The sequence below is a fragment of the Orcinus orca genome, chromosome 18, assembly GCF_937001465.1.
Source record: "Orcinus orca chromosome 18, mOrcOrc1.1, whole genome shotgun sequence".
In the NCBI taxonomy this organism is placed as follows: Eukaryota; Metazoa; Chordata; class Mammalia; order Artiodactyla; family Delphinidae; genus Orcinus; species Orcinus orca.
In genome coordinates, this window is record NC_064576.1 from 71,540,764 (window position 1) to 71,559,250 (window position 18,487).

At 37.3% G+C, this 18,487-nt stretch overlaps 1 protein-coding gene across 11 annotated transcripts in view; it reads left to right on the forward strand.

The window, feature by feature from the left end:
- KATNAL1 (katanin catalytic subunit A1 like 1) overlaps positions 1–18,487 on the forward strand; it is a 76,565-nt gene that overhangs the window by 32,029 nt on the left and 26,049 nt on the right. For all 11 annotated transcript variants that reach the window (XR_007473101.1, XR_007473100.1, XR_007473102.1 and 8 more), the window contains 2 exons: positions 15,963–16,090; positions 16,487–16,592. Coding sequence is in view for 8 of the 11 variants with exons in the window: in XM_033416122.2 (XP_033272013.1) it covers positions 15,963–16,090; positions 16,487–16,592 (234 nt within the window). In the remaining 3 variants the exon portion in view is untranslated. The remainder of the gene's footprint in view (positions 1–15,962; positions 16,091–16,486; positions 16,593–18,487) is intronic.

An 18,487-nucleotide genomic window follows, 5' to 3' on the forward strand; every position in this document is an offset into this window, starting at 1 on the left:
ATTTGTTGTTTGTAGATTTTCTGATGATGCCCATTCTAACTGGTGTGAGGTGATACCTCATTGTAGTTTTGATTTGCATTTCTCTAATAATTAGTGATGTTGAGCAGCTTTTCATGTGCTTCTTGGCCATCTGTATGTCTTCTTTGGAGAAATGTCTATTTAGGTCTTCTGCCCATTTTTTGATTGGGTTGTTTATTTCTTTAATATTGAGCTGCATGAGCTGTTTATATATTTTGGAGATTAATCCTTTGTCCGTTGATGCGTTTGCGAATATTTTCTCCCATTCTGAGGGTTGTCTTTTCGTCTTGTTTATGGTTTCCTTTGCTTTGCAAAAGTTTTTAAGTTTCATTAGGTCCCATTTGTTTTTTTTTTTGGTTTTATTTCCATTACTGTAGGAGATGGATCAAAAAAGATCTTGCTGTGATTTATGTCAAAGAGTGTTCTTCCTATGTTTTCCTCTAAGAGTTTTATAGTGTCTGGTCTTAGATTTAGGTCTCGAATCCATTTTGAGTTTATTTTTGTGTATGGTGTTAGGGAGTGTTCTAATTTCATTCTTTAACATGTAGCTGTCCAGTTTTCCCAGCACCACTTATTGAAGAGACTGTCTTTTCTCCATTGTATATCTTTGCCTCCTTTGTCATGGATTAGTTGACCATACGTGCGTGGGTTTATCTCTGGGCTTTCTATCTTGTTCCATTGATCTGTGTTTCTGATTTTGTGCCAGTACCATATTGTCTTGATTACTGTAGCTTTGTAGTATAGTCTGAAGTCAGGGAGTCTGATTCCTCCAGCTCCGTTTTTTCCCCTCAAGACTGCTTTGGCTATTCGGGGTCTTTTGTGTCTCCATACAAATTTTGAGATGATTTGTTCTAGTTCCGTAAAAAATGCCATTGGTAATTTGATATGGATTGCATTGAATCTGTAGATTGCTTTGGGTAATATAGTCATTTTCACAATATTGATTTTTCCAATCCAAGAACATGGTATATCTCTCCATCTGTTTGTATCATCTTTAATTTCTTTCATCAGTGTCTTATAGTTTTCTTCATACAGGTCCTTTGTATCCCTAGGTAGGTTTATTCCTAGATATTTTATTCTTTTTGTTGCAGTGGTAAATGGGAGTGTTTCCATAATTTCTCTTTCAGATTTTTCATCATTAGTGTATAGGGATGCAAGGGATTTCTGTGCATTAATTTTGTATCCTGCAACTTTACCAAATTCATTGATTAGCTCTAGTAGTTTTCTGGTGGCATTTTTAGGATTCTCTGTGTATAGTATCATGTAATCTGCAAACACTGACAGTTTTACTTCTTCTTTTCCAATTTGTATTTCTTTTATTTCTTTTTCTTCTCTGATTGCTGTGGCTAGGACTTCCAAAACTATGTTGAATAATAGTGGTGACAGTGGACATCCTTGTCTCATTCCTGATCTTAGAGGAAATGCTTTCAGTTTTTCACCATTGAGAATGATGTTGGCCGTGGGTTTGTCATATACTATTATGTTGAGGTAGGTTCCTTCTTTGCCCACTTCTTGGAGAGTTTTTATCATAAATGGGTGTTGAGTTTTGTCAAAAGATTTTTCTGCATCTGTTGAGGTGATCATATGGTTTTTATTCTTCAATTTGTTAATATGGTGTATCACATTGATTGATTTGCATATATTGAAGAATCCTTGCATCCCTGGGATAAATCCCACTTGATCATGGTGTATGATCCTTTTAATGTGTTGTTGGATTCTGTTTGCTAGTATTTTGTTGAGGATTTTTGCATCTATATTCATCAGTGATATTGGTCTGTAATTTTCTTTTTTTGTAGTATCTTTGTCTGGTTTTGGTATCAGGGTGATGGTGGCCTCATAGAATGAGTTTGTAGTGTTCCTTTCTCTGTAATTTTTTGGAAGAGTTTGAGAAGGATAGGTGTTAGCTCTTCTCTAAATGTTTGATAGAATTCACCTGTGAAGCCATCTGGTCCTGGGCTTTTGTTTGTTGGAAGATTTTTCATCACAGTCTCAATTTCAGTGCTTGTGGTTGGTCTGTTCATATTTTCTGTTTTCTTCTGGTTCAGTCTTGGAAGGTTATACCTTTCTAAGAATTTGTCCATTTCTTCCAGGTTGTCCATTTTGTTGGCATAGAGTTGCTTGTAGTAGTCTCTTAGGATGCTTTGTATTTCTGCGGTGTCTGTTGTAACTTCTCCTTTTTCATTTCTAATTTTATTGATTTGAATCCTCTCCCTTTTTTTCTTGATGAGTCTGGCTAATGGTTTATCAATTTTGTTTATCTTCTCAAAGAACCAGCTTTTAGCTTTATTGATCTTTGCTCTTGTTTTCTTTGTTTCTATTTCATTTATTTCTGCTCTGATCGTTATGATTTCTTTCCTTCTGCTAACTTTGGGTTTTGTTTGTTCTTCTTTCTCTAGTTCCTTTAGGTGTAAGGTTAGATTGTTTATTTGAGATTTTTCTTGTTTCTTGAGGTAGATCTGTATGACTATAAACTTCCTTCTTAGAACTGCTTTTGCTGCATCTCATAGGTTTTGGATCATTGTGTTTTCATTGTCATTTGTCTCTAGGTATTTTTTGATTTCCTCTTTGATTTCTTCAGTGATCTCTTGGTTATTTAGTAACATATTGTTTAGCCTCCATGTGTATGTGATTTTTACATTTTTTTCCCTGTAATTCATTTCTAATCACATAATGTTGTGGTCAGAAAAGATGCTTGATATGATTTCAATTTTCTTAAATTTACTGAGGCTTGATTTGTGACCCAGGATGTGATCTATCCTGGAGAATGTTCCATGCGCACTTGAGAAGGAAGTGTAATCTGCTGTTTTTGGATGGAATGTCCTATCAGTTAAATCTATCTGGTCTATTGTATCATTTAAAGCTTATGTTTCCTTATTTATTTTCATTATGGATAATCTGTCCATTGGTGCAAGTGAGGTGTTAAAGTCCCCCACTATTATTGTGTTACTGTCGATTTCCTCTTTTATAGCTGTTAGCAGTTGCCTTATGTATTGAGGTTCTCCTATGTTGGGTGCATACATATTTATAATTGTTATATCTTCTTCTTGGAATGATCATTATGTAGTGTCCTTCCTTGTCTCTTGTAACATTCTTTATTTTAAAGTCTATTTTATCTGATATGAGTATTGCTACTCCAGCTTTCTTTAGATTTCTGTTTGCCTGGAATATCTTTTTCCATCCCCTCACTTTCAGTCTGTATGTGTCCCTAGGTCTGAAGTGGGTCTCTTGTAGACAGCATATATATGGATCTTGTTTTTGTATCCATTCAGCAAGCCTCTGTCTTTTGGTTGGAGCATTTAATCCATTCACGTTTAAGGTAATTATCGATATGTATGTTCCTGTGACCATTTTCTTAATGGTTTTGTTTTTGTGGATCCTTTTCCTCTCTTGTGTTTCCCACTTAGAGAAGTTCCTTTAGCATTTGTTGTAGAGCTGGTTTGGTGGTGCTGAATTCTCTTAGCCTTTGCTTGTCTGTAAAGCTTTTGATCTCTCCATTGAATCTGAATGAGATCCTTGCCGGGTAGAGTAATCTTGGTTGTAGGTTCTTCCCTTTCATCACTTTAAGTATATCATGCCACTCCCTTCTGGCTTGTAGAGTTTCTGCTGAGAAATCAGCTGTTAACCTTATGGGAGTTCCCTTGTATGTTATTTGTCATTTTTCCTTTGCTGCTTTCAATAATTTTTCTTTGTCTTTAATTTTTGCCAGTTTGATTACTATGTGTCTTGGCGTGTTTCTCCTTGGGTTTATCCTGTATAGGACTCACTGCGCTTCCTGGACTTGGGTGGCTATTTCCTTTCCCATGTTAGGGAAGTTTTCGACTATAATCTCTTCGAATATTTTCTCTGGTCCTTTCTCTCTCTCTTCTCCTTCTGGGACCCCTATAATGTGAATGTTGTTGCATTTAATGTTGTCCCAGAGGTCTCTTAGGCTGTCTTCATTTCTTTTCATTCTTTTTTCTTTATTCTGTTCTGCAACAGTGAATTCCACCATTCTGTCTTCCAGGTCACTTATCTGTTCTTCTGCCTCAGTTATTCTGCTATTGATTCCTTCTAGTGTATTTTTCATTTCAGTTATTGTGTTGTTCATCTCTGTTTGTTTGTTCTTTAGTTCTTCTAGATTTGTTTTAAACATTTCTTGCATCTTCTCGATCTTTGCCTCCATTCTTTTTCCAAGGTCCTGGATCATCTTCACTGTCATTATTCTGAATTCTTTTTCTGTAAGGTTGCCTATCTCCACTTCATTTAGTTGTTTCTCTGGGGTTTTATCTTTTCCTTCATCTGGTACATAGCCCTCTGCCTTTTCATCTTGTCTATCTTTCTGTGAATGTGCTTTTTGTTCCATAGGCTACAGTATTGTAGTTCTTCTTGCTTCTGCTGTCTGCCCTCTAAAATGGAGCTTTTTTTTGGCCAGATTTTAGTTCCCCGACCAGGGATCGAGCCTGTGCCCCCTGCAGTGGAAGTGCAGAGTCCTAACCGCTGGACCGCCAGGGAAGTCCTGAGCGTTTATAGAAATATTCAAAATAAAGTTTTAAAACTTAAAAAGTATTTTAACTAGTATTCTGAATTAAAATGAAAACATAATTGTAGGGGAAAGATTTATAAGGAAGTAGATGTGTCTACAGTGTTCACAGAATAAGATGATAGATACGCTTTACTATTGATAAAAATTTTTTAAACTTTGATTTATCTTTAAATTTTAGAGTAAAACAAGATTTTTTTTCTTAATGAGAAAATTTCCTTTGGTTTGGGTTCAGTATATACTTTTACTTTATCTGGGAAATTGATTGGTGAATAAACATAATACTGGGTAGAAATTCTGTGCTGTCCTTAAAATGGACTTTAGGAAAATGTGCTGAAAATAATTTTTCAGAGTAAGGAGCCAGGATGACCTGACATTTCTCTTAGCCTTAATTTTAATGAAAAGACAAAAATAAATTTTTAGTGATAGCATTTCCTGTTTCCTTTATGATGTCATAAATGAATGAGGATGTTATTGAATTGCCACAGAGAAGTTTTATTTTCCTAGCTAGGGGTTCTATATGTCATCACATATATGCCGTGATATTTATTGTGAAAATACAGCTTATAACTAATAGCAAATGGTTATCCTTAAAAATTACATACTATATTTGAATATTTTTACTCTATATGATTTCAGTCAGTGGTAAGGACTCTACACAGACCAACTTCCTACACCTTGTGGTTTTTTAGACCATAATGGAATAAAACTGATGTTTTCTGAGTATTTCTATTCAGGAGATAGAGCCAAAGACATATTCTCTCTACCTCGCTAGGACACTGAAAATGAATTAGATTTTTTTATGTTTGTAATTTGTTCAAGCTATTATGTCATAAAACAGTAAGTGATTCCATTTCAGATCCTTTTGGGATTAGTGAGGGGTACTAATAAATAAATAAATTTTCCTGCTGATGAAATTGAACTGGTTCTCCCCATTACAAAAGCCGCATAATGGATACTTAAAAATCTGTGTCTTATATATCATCTTTGTTTCTTCCTCTGTTCTTCATTTTTGTGCTGCTAACCTTGGTTTGCAGTTTAGAGAATAAGGTGGTGGCTGAAGTCCACCCATCACTCTGCTAGTAGCTTTTAGATAAACTTTTAGAACCAGGTAAGGAACTTTCAGTCTTTATCTTACCTTCACATAACACAAGAGAAGGATATTGGTCGTGGTTTATTGGATGCTTCCCTGCTAGGTACCATTTGGAGTGATTACAGAATAATTTATGAAATAATCCCAAGTAATAGGCAGTCATTTTATCCCCATTTTTACAAATGAAGAAACTGAGATAGAGCTAAAGTATCTTATCCAAAGTCATAGAGTAAGGAATGGAGCTTTGGGAATCACAGATCTTTTTCCTCTTTATTTTAGTATTTTTCATATTATGTAGTATCCCTACCAAATTAGATTAAAAGTCTGGTTGGATTTGAAAAGAGTTCCAGAGAAATTAAATAAATGTTGATTTTAAAATGGGATTCTTAAGCAAAGAACAAAACAGCCAGGCAGCATTTGCTGAATGTCAGATAAATTTCTCTGGATATTGTAAATTGTCTTTTACTTAAAAAGTTCCAAATAATTTTCTAAATCTTAGTTGTTCTTCATTCACATGTAAGTACTCAGAATGTCACTGGAAAATAAGCCCTTTAATAAAAGAAAAAGAAGAGTTGTTTGAAGATAAAAGAGACTTTCTGAGTCACTCTGGAAACAAAAGGGATTACAATTAAAAAAAAAACTCATAGAAACTTCATTAGAATTTGAAAGCTGTGCTTGGTTCAGTTATGATCCTTGTAAGCACTCAGATATTCATTAGAATACTGGAGTCCTTAAATTCACTGGAAGCGGTGATAGGGTTTGAGGCAGTTCAGATGAAACTGACAGATATCCATTGCCATTGAAAGCTAATTTGAAATCGAGTACTGAAGGGTACTCAGTGTTGTTGGTTTTTTTAAATCAGCTTTGTGTGTTGCAACCAGCTTAAAAAGAAAAATGAAATAGACTAGAAAATTCAGACTGCATTGCCCATTATAAGGACAGTATTATTTTGAGAAAAAAATTTGTTATATAAGTATGTAAAAATTTAGTTATATATTTGTATACACTAGCTCATGATCTAAGATGAATTTATTACTTTGTGTCATGGTCAAAAGTTTGAAAGCTGCTTTTCTGCTCTAGCCACTTAACTTTACAGATGTTAAAAAAAGAGAGGACAGGAGAAATTACATGTTTTGCTTAAGACTCTCAGTATCTTTGGATTCTTAGTTTAGTCTTGTGAACTGTATGAGGAAGCAGCTAGTAAGAAAAGCAGTAGCAACAGGTCTCACTCTGCCTTGAGCATTCTTAACCTGTCCCAGTCCTCCCTACAAATTCCTGTGAGCTCAGGGTTATTTTCCCTGTACTGTGTACGAAGAAATTGAGACACTGAAGTTACAACTGCAAGTAGGTGGTGGAACTAGGATTTGAACTCTAATACCTGAGCTTTTAACCATTATGCTATGCAGCCTCTTATTTGAAAATGCTTGCTGTCTTATTTTAATGTATCACAAATATCTATTTCTTTTAAGAGTACCAGTTCACTTTCTGAGAGTGATTAAATCTTTTTCTTCTTTTTTTTTTTAAACTGCTAACAGGCTTCAAGTCAGGTCCAATCTTTTTTTTTTTTTTTGCACTACGCGGGCCTCTCACTGTTGTGGTCTCTGCCGCTCCGCGGCATGTGGGATCTTCCTGGACCGGGGCACAAACCCGCGTCCCCTGCATCAGCAGGCAGACTCTCAACCACTGCGCCACCAGGGAAGCCCAGGTCCAATCTTAAAAATGCTATTTTTCAATAAATAACAGTCACTGTGTATGGTGATCTGTTATTCAAGCCGTACAGTTTTTTCCCCTGAGGTACAGAGTCATCATGAGGCCAGTTTGTTACGCCATTTACTTAATGTACCTTTATTAAGTGCATACTTTGTGTTAGTCATACTTCTAGGTACTAGGAAGGCAAACTTTAATATGTAACTCCTGGCCTCAAGTTGATTGTTATTGATGAGAGGGAATCAGATGAATAAATTAACCTTTACAGCCATATTTTTTAGTCTTATTTGAATGTACCTGAGAAAAATGGTTATTTTTCTTTTACTATCTAAGTCTAGAGTCAGTGTAGAAATATACATAGAAATAACAAATGCATTTTTTAATTTAAAAAGGATAGTCTAAAAGTAAAATATTAGGTAACAGAATAGATGTTTTGATATTATAAACCAAAAATAAATTTAATTAATAAAATTCTGATTCTCAAGTATTTATAAGACTATGGCTTTATGGTTAATTAACTCTTAGTGAAATGAGCAGTGCTTCCATTATGATCTCATGATTAAAGCTGTATGTGCTTTTAGATAGAATTCAAATTAAAGTATGGTAAATCACCTTCAGAGACTTAATTTAAAGCTATTAAACTTAAAGGACTTCATTTCATTGAATTATAACAAATGGCCATTTTTTGAATATTTTCCTTCTCTGATTAAATGTAGGGATGTCTGATATGGAAAGACATTGTAAACTGGGTTGGAGTATTCTTTTAAATTTATTTATTTATTTATGGCTGTGTTGGGTCTTCGTTTCTGTGCGAGGGCTTTCTCTAGTTGTGGCAAGCGGGGGCCACTCTTCATGGCGGTGCGCGGGTCTCTCACTATCGCGGCCTCTCTTGTTGCGGAGCACAGGTTCCAGACGCGCAGGCTCAGTAGTTGTGGCTCACGGGCCCAGTTGCTCCGCAGCATGTGGGATCCTCCCAGACCAGGGCTTGAACCTGTGTCCCCTGCATTGGCAGGCAGATTCTCAACCACTGCGCCACCAGGGAAGCCCCTGGAGTATTCTTTTGAGAACTGTTGATTGGTGGTTATACAAGTGAACAGTGACTTAAAAAAATCTTTTTATTGAAGAAAAGTGTATACATTATAAGGGTATATTTGATGAATGATGATCATCTAACCAGCAGTGTACTGGTAAACGTTTAATAACTAGTTTTCTGAAGGAAAAAAAAAGCGTATGTGTATATAAACACGTACATATACACACACAAATTTATTATAAATCCGACTGATATAAAGGATGTGCAGCATATAATTTACAAATAATAAAATATACAGTACTCTTTAGTGTAAACTTTATAGAGCCAATGGACCCTCACCGAATGCCTTTGCTGCTTTTTGTTTAACTCTTGCAAATGTAGGTACCTATGGTTGCAGTTGACAGATGATTAGGAATGTAGTTCTGTTAGGATATTGGTTGATATCTTGTTTTTATTAATGAGTCAGATGAAAGCGAAACAACAGAAACATATGTGGGAACTTCACTCATTGATCAATCACTTGAGCAACTTTGATGAATCAGATCATGGTTTTCAAATACTGGAAAATTATTTCCTTCATTTTTTGTGCTATTTACATTGTAACAACTATAGAAATGACACACTTTTAAATGTAATATTTTCCCCATTACTTTAAGTCTAGACAGTTAACAAAACAAGAAATCAAGCCCTGTTTTGTAGCATTTTCTGGTTTCTCTGGTATAAATACTTTCACTCTGATGGATTTCAAGTTACCAACATGAGGTCACTGAACTCAGAGTCAAGATAAGATGGGTAGTAGCCTACCATTCTATAGTGTAGACACAGTAGACTTAAGTAACCTTAAGTGCATAGGTAATAGTTAAATAGTTAGAAGTGAGGAGTTTTGAGTAATTACCACTGCTGTTTTTAATATAATTTATTCTGTTTGTGTAATTTAATTTTTATCAATGGCTGTTTTTTATAGAAAAATTCCTGCAAATTTAATAATTGGCTCTTACAAACCAGTAAGAGTCCGCTTCGGCTGGCTGCGTTTAACCTCTGTAACTACCATGTAATCCATGTAACTATCACTCAGGGGTCAAGAATAGAACATTTAGCACCTCAGAAGCCATACTCAGGATCCCTTCTGATCCCTGACACTTCTTTCTCAAAAGTAACCACTATTCTGCCACTTTGTTTCCAAAGATAACCACTATTCTGATTTCTAATACCATAAATTAGTTATACCTTTTTTGAAACTTTATGTACAGTAAGTATTCTTTTTTTGTCTGGCTTTTTTTGCTCAACATATGTTGGTGAGATTTCGCCATCCTGTTGCATATCTCTGAAGTTTGTTTATTTTCATTAATATACAGTATTATACCACAGTTGAATCTGTTTTACTATTAGTGAATTTTTGGATTGCTTTCAGTTTGAAACTATTATTAATAATGCTACCTTGGATAGTTTTGTACTTATCCTTTGGTATATATGTGAGCATATATACCTTTCTAGTGAGCATATACCTAGGAGTGGAACTGATGGGCCATAAGTTATGCATATGTTAAACTTCAGTAGGTAACACCAAATAGTTTTCCAAAGTGATTATACCAATTTCCACGTCCGCCTGCAGAGCACGAAAGTTCTAGTTGCTCCACATCCTCACCAACACTTGATATTGTCTCTCTCTTGTGGGTGAATCTCGTTGTGCTTTTACCAGCATATCTACCATGTATTGTGTACTTATCTGATAACTTCTGAGGTTAAAAGTTCTTTCATGGGCTTCCCTGGTGGCGCAGTGGTTGAGAGTCCGCCTGCCGATGCAGGGGACACGGGTTTGTGCCCCGGTCCGGGAGGATCCTACATGCCGCGGAGTGGCTGGGCTGGTGAGCCATGGCCGCTGAGCCTGCGTGTCCGGAGCCTGTGCTCCGCAACGGGAGAGGCCACAGCAGTGAGAGGCCCGCGTACCGCAAAAAAAAAACAAAAAACAAAACTGTTCTTTCATATGTTTATTGGCCATTCGTATTATCAGTGACTTATTTTTAAGAAATATCCTGTTCTGTCCTTTGGATATTAAATCGCTCCACAAATTTTTTCTCTCATGGCAGCTGATTAGTAGTGTTGGTTTTTGCTTTTATTTTTATTATTTTAAATTTCATTGCATTAGATTATAGTAAAGTAGTTACTTGCTGTTCTGTCCCTAAATGTTTTACTGTGTTTTACTTGTTTGTATGTTGTGTCCCCTAATGTGAGTGTATGCCTCTGAGGGCAGGATTTTTGTCTGCTTGGATCACTGCCATTTCCCAGTACCTAGAATAGTGCCTGGTTCAGAGTAAGTATTCATAAATATTGCTGCAAGAACGCATTTATTGATAAGTAAGCAGAATGCTATGGATTCGTTATTTCAACTTAAATATATTTTGTATTAACACTCCAATGCAAGGCATGACACTGAAATTAGTAAGCATTTTGCATTTATCAACGCACTTTCCCTTGTAAATAATAAAGTCTTATCTCTAAAATATCAGTTTAGAGATCTTGTCTAACTTTTCCTGTGTGTGCTTCTCACACTGCGGTAGGAGTAGCCCAAAGTGTGCAGCCTTATGCCATAGTGTACAAAGGGGTTGAAAGCACTGGTTCTGAAGCCAGACTGCCTAGGATCTAGCTGTGTGTCCTTGGACAATTTACTCAAGCTCTTGGTGCCTCAGTTTTCTCATCTATGAGGTAGAAATAATACGAGTACCTAACTCATAGGACCTTTAAGATTGTTATGTCAAGTGCTTAGAACAGTGCCTGGCATATAGCAAGCTGTAAACGAGTGTTAGCTGTAAAGGTAACATGACAGTGGGGAACTAACACAGGTATGATACAGAATAAAGATCATGTTAAAAAAAAAAAAGAGGGAAACAATGAGATTTCCAAGCAATTTTGCACTTGCCTTGGGCTGTTGATCTCAGGAAACAGATGAATAAGTGGGCAAGTGAGAGGCAGTGGCTTTACCCGAAGAACCAAAGGTCAGCTATAATTCAGCTCAGACATCCCTGTGATTGGGGGCCGGTGGTTTTTATTATTAATTAGCCACTGATTCTAACATCGGGTAGCTCACTACCTACAAGAGAGATGACTCCCTTGATGGATGGATGGACTCATTGTTAGAAAATTCTTTCTTTTGTCGATCTGAAATTTACCTCTTCTGTCACTTTGTACTGGTCCTGGTTCTTTCCTTTGGAGTAATATAGAGTACATACAGGTAAGGAGGTCAGTTGGTTGTGTTGCTCCGTTAACATTTTCTTCTTCAGCTTAAATGTCTCTAGGGTCCCTGAGCCTCCTCCATATGACATGGGTTTTGAACCCTTTATTACTCTTCTCTCCGTATAATTTATTTGTCAGCATTTTTCTTAAAATGTAAGACCCAGAGCCAGTAACTGAGCATGTTTCTCTTAGATGGCACACAGTGAAATATAAAAACTATTATTTGCATTTTAGGCCAATCTGTGTCATTAATTGACTCTATAATATTGAGTTGGTCATTAATTTTCTCATCTTCCTCAAATAGTATACCAATGAAAGATCATAAACAAACTTTTTGATATGGGTAATTTAGACACTCATTAAAAAGAAGCTAAAATACTTCGCTTTAATGAGAAAAAGTATATCAGTCTTCATGCTAATAATCAAATTTTTGCTAATTAATTAATGTGAAAATTTAAGCAAAGATTTCTAAGATCATTTCAGTGATGTTGCAGCTATTATTATTATTATAAACTGTACAGGTAATAATATCTTGGGTGAGGTTAGCTTTATTGCCTGAAAACTAAACTTCTTTTAGGTGTTGTAGTTAATCTAGTTGGTTAACTGAAACCAGAGCTACTAACTTATATTTGATATCCCTATTTTAATTTATCTGAGTATTTGTTATGAAGGATAATTGTCACCCATTTTGTGATTTCCCAATATAACCAAATAAATTATTTATTTTTAGTTTCCTTAATTTGTTGTTTAGTAACCTCACCATTTTGGTTTGAAAAAGTTCTAGAATCTTCTTTGTAGTACTTAATTTGTATTCAGGTCTCATTTCTACCATTGAGAAACTTTGGGTGCTAGGGCACGTCCTTTGACTAGCTTCTTTTTTTTAACATCTTTATTAGTGTATAATTGCTTTACATTGTTGTGTTAGTTTCTGCTGTATAACAAAGTGAATCAGCTAAACATATACATTTATCCCCATATCCCCTCCCTCTTGGGTCTCCCTCCCACCCTCCCTATCCCACCCCTCTAGGTGGTCACAAAGCATGGAGCTGATCTCCCTGTGCTATGTGGCTGCTTCCCACTAGCTATCTGTTTTACATTTGGTAGTGTATATATGTCCATGCCACTCTCTCACTTCGTCCCAGCTTACCCTTCCCCCTCCCCATGTCCTCAAGTCCACCCTAAGTCTGTGTCTTTATTCCTGTCCTACCCCTAGGTTCTTCAGAACCTTTTTTTTTTTTTTTTGACTAGCTTTATACACTGTCCTCTTCTGTGAATTGAGAGCCTTGAACTTGACTACTGCAATAGGTCTTTGTTTTTCTGCTTCTCCTTCTCCCTCCAGCCCATCCTTTTTCCATATCGCAGCTAGCAGCGTCATTTTAAAATGTAAATCAGATCCTGTCATTCCCCTGCTTAGCACATTTCAAAAATTTCCCCGTGTACTTAGAATAAAATCTAAATTCCTTCCCATGGCCTATATGGGCCCAGTGAGCTGGCCTCTGATCATCTCTCCAACTTATTCTTTTTGCTCAATACCTTTTAGCTATAGTAAATAGCTATAGACCATAGCTATAGCTATAGACCATTCAGTTTTTTCATAGCACTTAACAGTTTACAATTATGTATGTTTTGGGTTTGTTTACTTGTTAATTGTTTCCACCACAAGACTGGATGCTCAGTGAGGGCAGGTAATGTATTTTCATTCACTGATCTGAAACTGAATGTGTTGGACATAGATGGTCACATATTTATTGTTCTTAAAATCCTATGATTCCTATTACTTCCAGATAAGTGTGCAGCTTTTCCTTTCCCTTGGTAGTGTTTATCAAATCCTCCCCCACCACTTGGACATTCATATTAAAATGACTGTCTGCCTATATATATATATATATATATATATATATATATATTTTTTTTTTTTTTTTTTTTTTTTCTGCAGTACGCGGGCCTCTCACTGTTGTGGCCTCTCCCGTTACAGAGCACAGGCTCCTGATGCGCAGGCTCAGCAGCCATGGCTCACAGGCCCAGCCGCTCCACGGCATGTGGGATCTTCCTGGACCGGGTCACGAACCCGTGTCCCCTGCATCGGCAGGCGGACTCTCAACCACTGCGCCACCAGGGAAGCCCTGCCTATATTTTTTAATACTAATTTTTTGGTAAGTCTAAAATTACAGTGTCAGGACTTCCCTGGTGACGCAGTGGTTAAGAATCCATCTGCCAATGCAGGGGACACGGGTTTGATCACTGGTCTAGGAAGATCCCACATGCCAAGGAGCGACTAAGCCCGTGTGCCACAACTACCGAGCCCGTGAGCCACAACTACTGAGCCCACATGCCACAACTGCTGAAGCCCACGTGCCTAGAGCCCATGCTCCGCAACAAGAGAAGCCACTGCAATGAGAAGCCCATGCATTGCAATGAAGAGTAGCCCCTGATCGCTGCAACTAAAGAAAGCCCATGCACAGCAGTGAAGACCCAACGCAGCCAAAAATAAATAAATAAATAAAATAGTTACAGTGTCATATCAAAGCTTGTTAAGTCCCAGATATATCAGTGTCTGTTGCATTCTTTGGTTGATTTATTTCTAGAACAGTTTTAAAATGATTACACAGTGTTCCCAGTGATTTGTTTGAATGTGACTAGCCTTGGCCTATCATTATTATAAAATGTGATTCTAGGCTGTGCTTATTTTAAATTTGTTGATATTATTTTTGTTGCGTAGGCATGCCAGCAGTTTATTCCTTTTAAGTGTCAGTATTGGGATCTGTCATCTGAAATACAAGAATCTTTCTGAAAACTTAGCTTAATTCTGTTGCCATGCTACCCAGGGACAGTAAATTATTCATTTTGGGGTCAAGTCACCAGAGTACTGTTTGGTCATTTACCTAGTGGCTTAAAGAGCTAGAGTGTTTGCCCAAAGGGAGCCATTTAGGCCTCTCTCAGCACTTAGGATCTAGTTTATGGTTTATCTCAGATGGAGTGTGGTAGGAGAGGCTCATCCTGTTCTCTCTCTTCAGATTGAAGCTTAGGAAACTGACTCATTTTTGGACCATATTTCCTTTCATTTTTACATTAACAGTAACTGTGGAGCTGAAGCTCTGGGGAGGTGCTTGGCTCTGTCTGCTGAAGTAGTTCCAGTGGTTGAACTCTCCCTGGCAGCTGAGCATGTTTCATTTAAAGCTCTTCAGAGCCGAGTAAATCTTGGCAGAACTCCATAGAAACCAAAGCATATAACTCTTTTTTAAAGCTACTATATTATTAAATAAAGGATTTGGGGTAAAGTGATTGCTTTAATGGTCCTAATGGTACTATTTTAAAAGGTCCTTTTATCATTGTCATTACAGTGACTTTATGATGTGGTCCAAGGACCTTACTAGGAAGAAACCCTCAGCCCTGAGTGGGTACTTACAGTGACAGGGAAAAGGCTTTGTAAGATGCAGTTCAAGGTGCCACCTCTTTCCTCACCTGCAGCCTCTTTCCTGGATGCTTAGGAGGATAGTTCTGCCACACATAACCTAGTCTTTTGTTGTTTTTAATGAAGTATAGTTGATTTACAATGTTGTGTTAGTTTCAGGTGTACAGCACAGTGATTCAGTTATACACATTATATATATATATATATTTTTTTTCAGATTCTTTTTCCTTATAGTTTATTACAAAATATTGAGTATAGTACTGTGTAGTGCTATACAGCAGGTCCTTGCTGGTTACCTATTTTATATATAGTAGTGTGTGTATGCTAATCCCATCCTCCTAATTTATCCCTCTCCACCATAACCTGCTTTTAAGCTTTAAGCTGACTCAGCCAGGCATGAGGTGGCCTGATGCTGTGAAAAAGCATGGATCTGGGGAGTCAGGGAGATCTGAGTTAAAATCTGTACTCTGACATTTAATAATTGTGAACTTAAGTTACTTAACTTTCTGAGACCCACTTCCTTATCTGTAAAAATAGGGTTATAATACCTACCTTGTAGGATAGTTGTATTAAATGAGATAATATATGTGAGATTTCTTGCCATGCAGTAGGTTTTCAATTGATTTCGTTTCTTCCTCTGTGTTAATACTCAAGTATTTTTTAGTGGCGGTAGAAATCCCATGCATCCACAAATTTAGAGGTATCTAGCTCATTTCAGTCTTAGATGCAACTGTCCCCTCAAGAATGTGAATTTGAAGTGTCTAATAAAGTTGGCCAGTTCATCTATTTCTGATGAATTAAATAGGGGAGGATGGCATTTGGGTAATTAGCAAACAGTATTTAAAAAAATAGCCATTTAATATGGTTACATTGCAATATTTTGAAAGCTTAATGATGTTAATTAAAATTATCTTGTTATTGATCGGCATTTTTTTGTACCTGTCCCCAGGGGAGGAAAAATATGCAAGACGGTGCAAGTGATGGTGAAATTCCAAGATTTGATGGTGCTGCATATGATAAGGATCTGGTGGAAGCCCTTGAGAGAGACATTGTCTCTAGGAATCCTAGCATTCATTGGTTAGTCTGTTAAGTTCTTGAATTACAGTAGTGGAGAAAACAAATTGTAGGTTGGCTTGGTGTGAGTCTTGTCTTGTTATCCATTCATCTCCTGATTATGACCTCATCCGTAATATGAGTGTGCAGAATTGGTAGGACAGTTCTTCTTCCAGAATATAACCAAGACATTTTCATACTAATTTGATGTTGACATAGCTGACAAAGGTTGTTAATTGAATAACATGTCCTAATTTATGATTGCAGTATGTTTTCACTGATCATTTTATACAGTAAAAATTAGAATAATGTTCTTAATGTAAGAAAAATTTCATAATTTAAAAAAATTAAAAGAATTGGTATTGATCATAAATCAAAGATGTCCCTGAATAAGCATGAAACTTTGCTCTTCTTACAAAGGGATGACATAGCAGATCTGGAAGAAGCTAAGAAGTTGCTAAGGGAGGCTGTTGTTCTTCCCATGTGGATGCCTGACTTTTTCAAAGGGATTAGAAGGCCATGGAAGGTGAGAATTTATTGAAGTAATATAGGTATAAAACTGCTGCTTGCATGGTAAAGAACGGCAGCACTGTAGTTTCTTTGTGTGTTTATTAACACAGTTTGTAAAGGTTGGGGGAGGTTGGGCAGCCCTCAGGTACCTGGATTTGGATTTGTGGTTGCGATATGCTGCCTCTGCCTGGCAGGAGAGGGGCCTGGAGTGGTGGAACTATAGTCTTTAAAGTCACTTCCCTCAGGGGCGCTGAGCTAGAGATGAGTTTTAAGAATTTTCTAGATGTCTGTTTTTGTAAATAAAAAGTTAGCAAGGGGCTTCCCTGGTGGCGCAGTGGTTGAGAGTCCGCCTGCTGATGCAGGGGACGTGGGTTCGTGCCCCGGTCCGGGAAGATCCTACATGCTGTGGAGCGGCTAGGCCAGTGAGCCATGGCCACCGAGCCTGTGCATCCGGAGCCTGTGCTCCGCAACGGGAGAGCCACAACAGTGAGAGGCCCGCGTATCAAAAAAAAAAAAAAAAAAGTTAGCAAGCAAATTAAATAGTAATAGTGCATAGTCATAGAGTAAGTGTTTGATCAAATAAATTATCTTTTTAAAAGCCGGCATATTTCTCAGTAATTAATTAGTTTGAACACTTCATCTAGGCTTGGTGTAATTCTCAGATGTAATCAGAATGTTTATATCTTTTTAGCTTGCCCAGGACTAGTTCCTCCTAAGTTCAGTGTTTTCATTTTAGCATATTAAAAACCCTTCCAACAGCTGCTGCCTGGAACTTTTTTTGGTCTTAGCCATAGGCAGACTCTTTCTTTACTCTGACTGGTAGAGTGAAATAAAAGCATGATCTTACTTTGCCCTTCCGAATTAGCTGGGAAGGTCTTTTACCTTCGCAATACCTCTTCCTTGTTTGATGTGCCTAAAAGTAGAGAGGAGGAGAAATTGTGTGTTTACATAAATGGCTTGGAACACCCATGGCATTTTGATTGCCTCTCACAACTTAAAAACTTTTATAGACTGTTTGTTATAGATTTACCTAATTTGGGGACCATATTACCATAAATTTCCCCTTTATTATAACTTTAAAAACAATGTTTAAAAGAAATAATAAGGCCTTGATAAAATAGGTATTTAAAGGAGTTTTAAAACAGCTGGAATGGTAGGTGTAACCTATGTATCATGACGAGCCCTGTACACTTTTAGCAAGAGGGTAATTTGCAAATGTATGAAGATCACCTTGGCAGCAGTATGCAGGCTGGATTGGAGACGAGCATAGATGGATACAGAGAGGAGTCTGGTCAGGAGGCTGTTGCGATAGTCTAGCCAAACGATGAGGACCTGAACAAAGGCGTTCGTTATTTGGCCAATGAAGAATGAGTGGATCTGTGAGAGATATTTAAAAGGTGTAAGTGATAACATTATGACATGATGGTTTATAGGGGTAGGGAGAGGAACAAGTTGTATGACTCTTTAGATTCCAGGCTTGAATTACAGGAGTATGCCGTTGCTCGGATACCAACTACCCAAAATTGGGCCAAACTTCACAGGTTGAGGTCAGTTTTCCACAAGACTGCCCTCACTTCAGATGCCAACCACAAATTTGGGGGTCCCCAGGTCACCCTCACTCTGACAGCTGGCTGTAAATTTGGGGGTTCTCACTGCACCCTCAGGTTTGATAATTCTCTAGAATGACTCACAGAACTTAGGAAAGCATTGTACTTCCGATTATAGTTTTTGTTATAGCAAAAGGAGGCAGATCAGAACTAGCCAAAGAAGAAGTGCATAGGGTGAGATCTGGGGGATGCTGACAGTGTAGCTTCTGTTGTCCTTTCCCTTGCAAGCAGGATGCTTTACCCTCCTGGCGCATGGATGTGTGACAGTATACACAGTACTGCCAACAGGGAAGCTCACTCAGGC